At 36.6% G+C, this 11,659-nt stretch overlaps 1 protein-coding gene across 1 annotated transcript; it reads left to right on the forward strand.

The window, feature by feature from the left end:
* Nucleotides 1–4,228: 4,228 nt before the first annotated feature.
* On the forward strand, nucleotides 4,229–10,788 carry SPATA4 (spermatogenesis associated 4; the record flags this gene model as incomplete). The annotated part of the gene is made up of 6 exons (XM_081332158.1): nucleotides 4,229–4,329; nucleotides 5,957–6,086; nucleotides 6,462–6,580; nucleotides 6,895–7,115; nucleotides 8,828–8,944; nucleotides 10,655–10,788. The coding sequence occupies 6 exons, from the start codon at nucleotides 4,229–4,231 to the stop codon at nucleotides 10,786–10,788; spliced, it is 822 nt and encodes a 273-aa protein (XP_081188284.1).
* Between the last annotated feature and the right edge of the window lie 871 nt (nucleotides 10,789–11,659).

The following is an 11,659-nucleotide window of genomic DNA, read 5'->3' on the forward strand; positions in this document are numbered from 1 at the left end:
TGATTTCCAGGCATTCACCAAGGCCAACTTGATTAGACACGTCACATCAGAGCCTTTCCATCCATCGTCTAATGGGATGGCAGAATGAATGGTGAGAACAACAAAGGACACACTGAGGCGCATCATCGATGGCGACTGGCATCAAAGGTTGGCTCATTTTCTGTTAGCACAACATACGACACCGTGCACATCGACAGGAAAGAGTCCTGCGGAATTACGTTGGGGTCGGCGACTCATAACTAAGTTGGACAGACTTCACCCTGACAGAGTGGCAGCTCAAGAGGGCCAAACCCAAATGAACACCACCAGAGAGCTGCACATCGGTGATTTGGTTTGGGTTCGGAACTATAGTCCTGCACACCGCTGGGTTCAGGGGGTGGTAGTTGACAAAACGGATCCGGTATCATACATTGTTGAGCTGGAGGAGGGCCGTGAGGTGAGAAGACACATTGACCAGTTGAGGAAGCGTCAACTGGAAAAGCCACAAACGGTGTCCTCAGGCCAGAACCAGGCAGAAAAAAACAAGGATAGGAATCAGGACCTAGCTGGCCTCCCAATTGATGATTTTTTGTTAGCAGGCGACCCAGGTACCTCAAGGCCTCCCGGGTACCTCAAGGATTATGTAAGGTCTTGAGGTTAGAGTTATTATTGGGTAACAAAATCAAGCCTCACACTGCGGGGTGTTGTATTGTTATTCATTTATTTTATTTTTTTGTGTTGTTGTTATGCTTATTTTCTTTGCATGGGGGAAGGGGGTGTTATGTACAAAGGGGATGTCACACAAGATAAGCCACTGACACCACCAGGTGGCAGGGTGCCCTGTCAGGATTGGCAGGGCATCCTTTGGTGGGAAATCCAGATATGGGGATTGGTTCGAAGTATACCTGGCTAGGTATATAAAAGGGGCAGTTGCCCCTTTGTTCTCCCAGTCTGTGCTGAAGCAATAAAGTGGACTATGTTGAACCCTGTTGTCCTGAGTCGTCCATCTTGGCCATGCAGTCCAGAACTCACGATCTAACAGGACAGATGATTTATATCATCTATTCCAACTTCAGGAATATTTTCTCCAAACGTTTTCACCTGCAGTATCTATGACATCTTAGATTAATTTGAAAATTGACAATTTTTGATCTCAATTAGGAAATGGTTCTCATTAAGCTTTATGCAGCTTTTTCTTCTTTTTGCATCATTCTCAACTAAATTCCAATACTATGCATAATCCCACATCCTTTGTATTGTCAAGGAAAGGCTTTTTTCACCCTCCCTCAAGACAGATACCCACACATCCATAAAAAATATTTTTTAAAAAATCACTTCTACAAGCATGAAAGCCAGAAATTTGCATTTTCAAGAGCAATCTTTTACTGAATTAACATGAATGGGCAAAACTTTGTGGGAGGACAGTAAAATTCAGATAATTGGTTCAGTCCTTTACCAATTTAAATGAAACTTTTTGTATCGCGTTAATTATTAAACTAGGTCTCCAACTTAAACAAAAGCAAAGCATCACAAAAACAATTGTGCTTCCAATTTTCCTGAAACTAATTTTAAAAATGAATCCCTGGGCCAATTTTGTCCTTCTTCTTCATGGTTAGTACGTATTTCGCTTTTTTGCATTACAAGATAATGCAGAAACGGAATTTGAACTGACTGTACCAAAAAAGAAAACGGGACGAACCAGCCAACTCCGCCGAGTTGAAAAGAGACAAAAAGAAACACGCGACACCGAGAAGATAAATGACAAGTGATCGGGAAGTTTGTGTTAAGCGGTACGGGTGGGTGGGTGTATTGGTTCGTTTAATTATGCACTACTGCCAATCGACCTCCTGATTTAGTACATGACACGTAAAACTAATCCACTAACCGCGAAAAAGATGGTAGCGACTGAGCGTTTACAGTTCGTACTTGCTGAGTCTCTGAAACGCATGCGCATTTGGGCTGCTGACTTTTTCGCGTCGGTGGGTCTGTTGCTCGAGAGGTTGCTCTGGTGATGGTTGTTATGGCGATCGAAGACGCGGCAATCGAGGACCTTGGGGTCCTTCTCAAGTAAGAGTGGGAATCGCGCGTGTGGATGGAAAGGATCATTGGAGACTGAAAATAAGGTAGTTCAGAAAAAGACTCGAAAGGAAGAAGCGGCTGAATCGGGTAGGGAGGTGGATGGTGGGGAGGGGAACGGTGAATTTTGCTTTCAGGGAAGCCAATTTCAAATGCAGTCATAATCCAGTTCGAGTCCTGGGACGGATGTGATTTACCATTGCCCTTTTCTGGGTTGTTTTTTTCGACGGTCTACTCGAGCCTAATCTGCAGCCCTAGGATTTATAAATGATAAATAAATCTTAGTCTAGCAAGCTTTGGGGGTTCAACAAAGGTCTACTAAGCTTTGGCATGTCTTACTGGGCTTTTGGGACAATGTTACAAACTGAATGGATGTGATAACTGTAGAAGTTGTTGGTGTGATTTGAAAGGAATGATAACAATACAGTACATAATAGTAGACCAGGTAATTTAAAGGTGAAAAGCACTTGACTCCCTAGCTGTTTAAAGGGCTGAAAATATTGAGTGATATTGTAATCAGAAACCAGCATTTGACAAAGGAAGGCCTTGCAGAATTGGCTAGTAGCTCTCTTTTTCTATTGTGATCTAATTCATATTTGAAAATTGCTGGATTCATTGCTACAGCTATTTATTTATTTAGATTTATATACCCTCTCCAAGGACTCGGGGCGGTGTACAGGGCAATTAAAATGCTATAAACAACACACAGTGTATAAAAATTAAAATAAGATTAAATCAAACTAGCCCTAAACAATAAATACATTCTAAAATTTAAATTTTTTAAAAATTTAAACTCTAAAACCCCAATCCCTCAGTCCAGGCCGGCCTGTTCAAACAACCAAGTCTTCAGGTTGCGGCGAAACGAGCAAAGGTCGGGAGCCATCCGGAGCTCAACTGGAAGCTGATTCCAGAGGGCAGGCGCGCCCACAGAGAATGCTCTCCCCCTGGGAGCCACCAGTCGACATTCCCTGACCGATAGCACCCTGAGGAGGCCCTCTCTGTGGGAGCGCACAGGGCGGTGGGAAGTTAACCCCGGCAAGAGGTGCTCCCGTAAATAACCCGGACCCATGCCATTTAGGGCTTTATAGGTCATCACCAGCACCTTGAATCTCACTCGGAAGACAACTGGAAGCCAATGCAGCTCGCGGAGCAGAGGTGTTACATGGGAGTATTGGGAGACCACCATCACAACTTGCGCGGCTGCATTCTGCACCAGCTGGAGCCTCCGAGTGGTATTCAAGGGCAGCCCCATGTGGAGAGCGTTGCAGTAGTCTATCCGAGAGGTCACGAGCACATGAGTGACTGTGACTATTTCCACATGTTTGAGGGAATCTCCAAATTAAATATGACATTGGTTTACGGAATAGAAAAGGGAGTAAAATGTCTCAGCTCTCAATTTTAGACAGAACGAACGAACCCGTAATTGCTAAATAAAAAATGTTTCTCATATTTATTCTTTCTCATTCCCACTCCTATCTCAAAGCACTTTCTTCTATTATTTTTCTCTATTTTTTCTTTTTATTGTACGTAAGTTAGCAAGGTTATTCCTAAGGCTCCTTTTATCCTTCAGAACATTCACCTCATTTTATCTTTATGTTTTTGCTAAGCAAATGGACACATATCCAAACAAAGCCTGTGCTGCAGCCACTCACCATTTTTATTTTGGAATGACTTATGAGCTCTGAATATCTGTATAAGAAGGAAAGAAGAAAAAATGATAATTGCACACCAGTTTAGTTTTAGTTTTATAGCATGTCAATTTTTCTTATGATTTTCTGAAAAAGTAATAATAAAGAAGTCTAGTGGGTACCAAGGAAGTATTTCTAGTCACACCAGAAATGGCTGACTGGTCCTGTCCAAGGTTCTGTAGTAATCATCAGATATATTGGAATTAGTTAGTACTTTCTTTACATATTTGCTGAGGAAGATATAATTTCATACACAGGACAATATTTAAATAAAAAAACCTTGGGAATTAATGCACCCAATTTATGGAGAGTTTATAGCTTATATGAGTTTTTAATTAATGTGATAAAATTGTATTGATAAGATAGTAGGTGGCTGTAATTATGTCTTAATTCTTGTGGTGTTTTATTGTAAAATGTGACAGGTGAGAAATTTGGAAAAATATAAGATCATAAGAAGTTCTCAGTTTAGAAGAATTGTCATCTTCATGTCATACTCCAAATGTCCAGGGCATACTGGATTGCCCCTGACAGTACTGCGGTGGCTTCAGAGTCTTGACCTCACTTTTTCACCAAGAAACTTCCGTAGGTAAGACGATTGGTATTATTTCTCTTCCTCTTGAAAGCTTTCCTTGTTCTTGATCAGATGGCCAAGAACCTGATGATACTTGACAGACTCTGTAGACATAGAAAATATATTTTAAATGCCAGGTTTTGTTTTTTTAAAAAATCCAAAATGGCTAACAGGGTTGTTTATTAGAAATAGCCAATCTTATTTAGCTAGTTATCAAATCTCTACAATTTGGCTATTTTAAAAAGCAGCTTTTCTTTAAAATGTGTGACTTAAGACCTGAGACTTGTTGTGTTTGAAGGCAATTTGTATATTTATTGAAAAACTGACGCCAGAATGAATTTTCAGGAAGCTAAGCAATGGCAATTATATATGATATAAATAGTAAATGCAACTATACAAGAAAGGAAGGTTAAAAAAACCAAAGCAATATTTACTAGTGGTGAATTCATTCAGTCTGCAGTCTTGATATTGACTCTTAATGATAAAGTTAATTATTGCAAAGCTTGGGCTATTTTTTTTAGCTTTTCTACATCTTTTTCTTTTGATTTTTTGTATTACCTTGCCTGATGTGGAATCCTCGAGTTATTGAATGTTTGCAGAGTTTTTAAAAGTTTAGATTGATCCTCAGTAAAGGTATTGACCAAGTATTGATTTGAGATTCTTTTTGCTTATAGACCAGTGTAACTACTTTTGCTTTTTAAGTTCTCATTAGAGTCATACCTGTAGGGAAAGTCAACCCAGGTCCATTTGATTTACTTGAACATATTTATCCATTTTATCATTCTTTCATTTCCTTACAATATATTTCTTTCCTTCAAATTAAACCCTGTATCTGTATTGAACTGATTCCAGATGAATGCAGGTCTAAAGTCTAAAGACAAAGGGTGAACTTTCAGGAGACACAAAAAAGGCTCAGGTAACGAGCCAATTGGTCAGTTCCTATTTATAAACAATGGATCAAAACTCAAGTTGATCTGGTGGGGAAAAATGGACCTTGCACTTGTGAGAAAATAGGAAGGAAACAATGGGAAATGGTTATATCATATGATTATTATCATTCAATTCTTGTTTTTTGATCCTTTTTCAGGAAGGGAAATTTGAATTTGGTGTTGCATAACAAAATTGTTTTATTTATCTGAGATATGAGGACAATGGGGAAGGATTTTTATTAGGCCTTTTTCTAAAAGGAAGTATTTTGTTGTTGTTCAGTCGCTAAGTCATGTCCGACTCTTTGTGACCCCATAGACCACAGCATGCCAGGCCTCCCTGTCCTCCACTGTCTCCCCGAGTCTGCCCAAACTCATGCCAGCTGTGTTGATGAATCTAAGCATTCATCCTATACTATCCTCTTGTCCTCAATCTTTCCCAACATCAGGGTCTTTTCCAAAGACTCCTCTCTTCTCATTTGGTGGTTAAAGTATTTGAGCTTCAGCTTCAGTAACTGTCCTTTCAAAGAATAGTCAAGGTTGGTTTCCTTTAGGAAAAGGAAGTATAACTAAGTATAAAAATCTAACAAGTCACCAAAAACAACACCATCCTTCTTAAGTAAGAATCTAGGGAATGACATAATTAAATTAAGACAAATCCTATAAAAGCTAGTCTTTCATTCAATTTTTTAATTTTATATTTTTATTTCGAATAGGGATTTTTCAAATGGCTACCTTATTGCCGAAATATTCTCTCGGTACTTCCCAGAAGACATTCAAATGCATTCCTTTGTAAATGGAACCTCCCTAAGTGTCAAACTTAGTAACTGGGCACTGCTTGGAAAGGTGAATAATAAATGCAATTATGAATCTTCTATAAATTTTAATGTATTATAAAAGTTACAATAAAATGAGGGCTTGCTTCTTATTTAAACTATTGCCAATTCATCAGTATATAGCCAATAGTCATAGACAAATAACTTATGCTATTGTTTTTCAAGTGGAATATAGAAATGGTATTTGTAGTGACTCCAGGGAAATATTATATATTTATATTTTTAATAGTTGTGTCTTTCCAGTTCTGTTATTTAGATATTATGTCAGGCATCGTTGTTTACGCTGATGGCAATTATTGCATTATGTAAACTAAGCTGTTTATCCCTTTATGATAAATAATTGACGATAAGAAAATGAATTCATGTATTTTCTTCTTTGTTAAAGTTTTTTACAAAGAGAAACCTGAAGCCTCCACGAGAGCTAATTGATGGGACAATTCATTGTAAACCAGGAGCTGCAGAAATATTTGTACAAGATATTTATACAATGCTGACAAACAGTTGGTATGTTACTTCAATACTATATTTGAAAGTTGTATGTTAATACCTAAATGTTAGTATTAAGTAACACAGAAGACAAGACAATTCCTTCCTTTAGGTCACAATCCACTACTATAATTTTTCTCAGGACAAAATTAAATTAGATGGAAAGAAAAAAAACACAAATGTAGTTATTGATTTGTGAATATATAGAATTTCAAGTTAATTTGAGGAAGTTTCATTTTAAGAATATACATATAAGCACACAGGCAGCTTAGCATTGTTTTGTTCCTTGATTAGTGAAAGAATTTGGATTATGCTTTCTTTTTCTCTTGTAGTATAAAACATATTCAAGATGAAGAGATTGATTTTACTGATCGTATTTACCAGAACAACTTACCACTGGTTGCTAGATCAACTGCTTCAAGGGCTATTAAAAACAATATCAGTATGACAGAAATAATGGCAGAACCTGATATTTATAAAAACAAACAGAAAATAAACGCCATCCTTGATATACATAGGCAACGAAGATTAATGGAGAGGGATCAACATCCATGTAAGTATTTTTTTTCAGAACATCTTTTGGAATAATATAAGGATATTTCCCTGTCTGCGTAACTTAATAGGCATATGTATATATATATATACGGTGGGAAGGTAGCAGCGTTCCGTGCGCCTTTGGCATCTAGTCATGCCGGCCACATGACCATGGAGACGGCCTCGGACAAGCGCTGGCTCTTCGGCTTTGAAACGGAGATGAGCACCAGCCCCTAGAGTTGGAAACAACTAGCACGCAAGTGCGGGGGAACCTTTACCTTTACATATATGTGTATGTGTGTGTCTATGTATGTATGTATGTATATGTATATATATATATATATATATATATATATATATATATATATATATATATATATATATATATATATATATATGTGTGTGTGTGTGTGTGTGTGTGTGTGTGTAAATAAATATAAAAAAAACATTAAAGTTAGATGCACTTTTCAATCTCACCTTGAAAGGACTTTACATGGTTTGTACTTTATCCAGAATCAATCTGATAAAAACTCAAAAACAGAGGTACAGGACTACCTGCTGGCAGGAGATCCAGTTTGCTTTTCATCTATATACTACTAAAACTCTTGGGTCTGTTTGAAACTTTGTAAACTTCAATTCTGTGAAATGATACATAAGGCAAAATGTTTTCAAGAAAAGTAGCTCAAATAGGCTAGCTTACTGAACTCCGGGACCCAATTTTCTTGAAGGAACAAAATTTGGAGATATTTTTGCTGCTTCAGCTCTGCCACTGTGCTTGCTGCAATTGGCTGTGGTCACATGATCCCCATTTTGAGTATTTCCTGATGGCTTTCCACAAGTCGGTGGAGAACTGAGAAGGAACTATTATGATTGTTGATGCTCCTTGCCATTTTCCAATTAGCAATTTTTTTTCCTTGTGGGAAGATTGCATGGAAAAAGTCAATAGAGAAATGATGCACACACTACCAGTCCCTCTGAGCCTGCACCACACTGGCCACTCATGTGCTGCCTTGCTCCCAACTTTACCTGGCAACAGCCACTTATCAGCTTCCTGGCAAGGGAAGGGAGGGAGGAACGGGAAGGAAGGAAGATTTCCAATGTTCCTTGCCAGCTACCCACAAAGAAAAACAATGGGGAAGTTGGAAGTCACTCCTGCTCTGATTTTTTGGCCCATCTTTTTGCCCATCTGATTATTTTGTTTTTCATTTTAGATAATGAAATATTTCTGAAACCATGGCGCAACAGGGCATGGGTTTTTTAGTTTGTTACTTTTGTTTTGAGAAGGTCCACCTTTGTAATGGAAAATATTTAATATTGATTAGTTGAATATTTATCGGCATTGTTAGATTGCTATCTTTTTTAGTCTCTATTAGTCTTTTTTATTAGTTTTAACTGTTTTAACTGTTTTGCAATTAATGTTTTCTTATCTTAAGGTCCAGTAAAAAGAGCAGATCATAACTAATAGTCACTGTGTATATACTGTAGACTTGCTTTATTTTAAAATTTGAACTGATTTATAAGAGCTCTCAGAATGTCAATGTCTGCATAAGCTCGAGCTATATCCTTTTTAATTGTTTCTTTAATAAAATATTTTAATAATCATTAATAGAATTTAATTTAATAATTTCTCAGTGAGATGGGTGGCTTAGAAATATAAATAATTTTTTTATACAATATAGCTGGCGTATACCATACTTGTTGCTTAAGATAAATGACTCTGTTGATTTATAGCACGGTTTGGTATCAAACCAACATTGGGAGAACTTGCCATTGATCACTCTTCTATTTTGGCTCGTTCGTTCGGTACAACTAATCTTCCAAAGGAAAAATCTGTTCCTGTGCCAAATAGTAAGCATTCTTTTTCTGATCTGAAAGTCAAAGGTTACGGTTCTATTCAGTGGGCTAGATAAATTTAAAAAATACTTGTTTAGGAATGTTATATTGAAATAGTTGTGACTGAATATTCATGGCTTGATTCAAGCATATGTCTTTTCTCCTTTCAGGCATTTAACCAAATTGTAACTTCTGTTAACAGTGTAACAAAACCTTGGGCAGTATATACTTCACTTTGTTGTTTTGGTATAATTCATCTCTCCATTTCTTAATTCTGTCTTTCCCTTTCTGTACCAGTCTCTTCATTTATCTACCTTTGTTCATTCTATACTTATCAGGCCCTTTTTTTCTTTCTAGAATGATTATTTTCCTACCAACTGTGCCATATTCTTCTTTCATATTTTTATTTAATTTACAATTAGTTGCTTTTCATGTTTTTCTCTCTGATAGCCATTTAGGAAATGTCTAGGCATTTCTTTTCCCTATATTGTCTCTTCTGAGACTTTTTCTTGAGGCAATATTAAAAGCTGAAGAAAAGAGTGAGTTCCACTACTGCCTCTATGTTATTCATCCTCTGTTGGCATCAAAGTAGGGGGTGTTATTTGGACACAATGGCTGTTATTGCCAAAAGTATCTGCAATCTCTTTGCATTCATCCCTTACTTCTCTGGGTACCACAAGAAAGAGAAAAATACAGCTGCACTTTTCATAATGTCAGAATTGTCTTCTGAATATCATTTCAGGCAGCCCCACAGGTTCAGCCTATTTGTTTCATGTCAGGAGATATAAGCAGGAGACTAAGTAATTACTGCTTTCTCTTGCACAATGCCCTTTGTGCACTTATGAAACATAAAAAGGGTTAGTTCCATTAAACATGTCATACCCCTTGAAGGATACTTTCAGGCAAGTAAGAGGAAGAAGTAATTGCTTTATCAGTATGAGTTGTGGATATAAATTAGCAGGCAGATCTTGCGTTCACTTGAACTAGGCAATTGCTCCATGCCAGTTTCATACGATGGAGAGGGAAGAGCAGCTAGTGCTTATTCTTGCCTGTAGATTATTTATTCTTGGACACCAGCAATTGATAATAAATGGCATCATGGGAAGTTGGAGAAGAGATTCCTATGGAATTTCTGAGTAAATATTCATTCCCTTTCATCCTTTACTGCAAGTCAAGGGAAATAGAACTCCTATTTGCTTCTTGTTCTCTGATCTTCTCCTAATTAATGCTTAATATCAATTTATCATTATGTATAGTATAGTAGGTTGCACTACTCACTTTTTAGATCAAATTGTTTGCCCAGTCTTACCAGCAATTGAATTATTAGGACTGATTAGTAACCAGTAGCAACCTTGGTTGAAATGAAAGCTAGTTTTCTGAGTTTTTTATTAATATTTTGCTGCATTTTATATTCTCTCCTAATGTTCTTAGAGTGAAATGTACCTGAATGTATTTATTAAAATTATGCCCTACATTTTCATTTTTAACAATATTTAGCATATTTCAATGAGCCAAATTTGAGTTTACATGGATTGAGTTGATAACAACTGGAAACTGATATATTGCTGAAAAATTGTGCCTTATTTAATTTTCTCAAATATTTACAGGTAGAGGAATCTTAACTATTTTAATAACTCACATTTCTAAAAAATGTTTTAGAAGCTAAAACAATTTTATATGTTATAAATGAATTGTGTGCTTGACAATTTTTTACCAATCTCTTAGGTGTAGCATCCACACAAATCAGAGGCAAAACAGATGTTCATTTCAAAACTATTCAAGTGAAACAAGCTAAGAAATTCCCATTTGATGTGAACATGAATACTGAAGCTTCAGGTACACATTTTAAAGAACTATAGAGAAGAAATTCAGAAAGAAGATTTATAATCAAATTTGAGTCCTATATTGAGGAACATGAGCCAGTAAAGAAATAATACTGACATCAGAGACCTATTGCTAGTATTTGCACAGGCATAAGAAAATGCAATAAAACCAGATCATTTTATCCATTCTGTTACTGGAAGTTTACCTCCTTGTCATGCTGTAATGTAAATTTTTATTATACCAGTAATGCAGAACCTAGAACTCTTAGTCAATATAATTTTAATAAAATGGATCAGCTCCAGTCTCATTGTCAAGTGTTTTCTTAATTGTTTATAAACAATGTAAAATGTTCAATATAGCTAAACACATATCTTGAGTGCACTTATAAATTGATGGAAATCAGTGGATCATAATGTTAAAATATTTCAACCTCATCAACCAAGGAAGCTTCTTAGAATGTATCTGTCAGAACTTTAGAACCAGTGAAATTAAAGCTCTTTTTTGTATCTTACATTAGTGCACAACATTAATCCACCAATGGAAATATTAAATTGAATGGGCTGGAGAACATCCTGAAAACTCTATTTTCTCCCACTTACAGTAGGGAGGACAAAGGAGTTTTAATGAGCCTTTGATTTGGGAGAAAGCACCTCTTTCTTACCAGTTATGAGACTGAAAAGCAGTAGGAGCACAATAAAAAATGCAAGAAAAAACTAGGCTAAGCTTTTTTAAAATCCAAAACATATTCCCATGGCAAATCATTTTCTTGCTACTGAGGGTCTGATATTTATTACTATTATTATCCTTCATCTATTGTAGAAAAGGAATCTTAACAGCTCCATTTCCTACATTAGAGGATATCTGAAAACTAGGCATAATCAAAATGTTCTCTAAGAAAGTAAGCAA

This window comes from Vipera berus, assembly GCF_964194415.1.
Source record: "Vipera berus genome assembly, chromosome: 7".
In the NCBI taxonomy this organism is placed as follows: Eukaryota; Metazoa; Chordata; class Lepidosauria; order Squamata; family Viperidae; genus Vipera; species Vipera berus.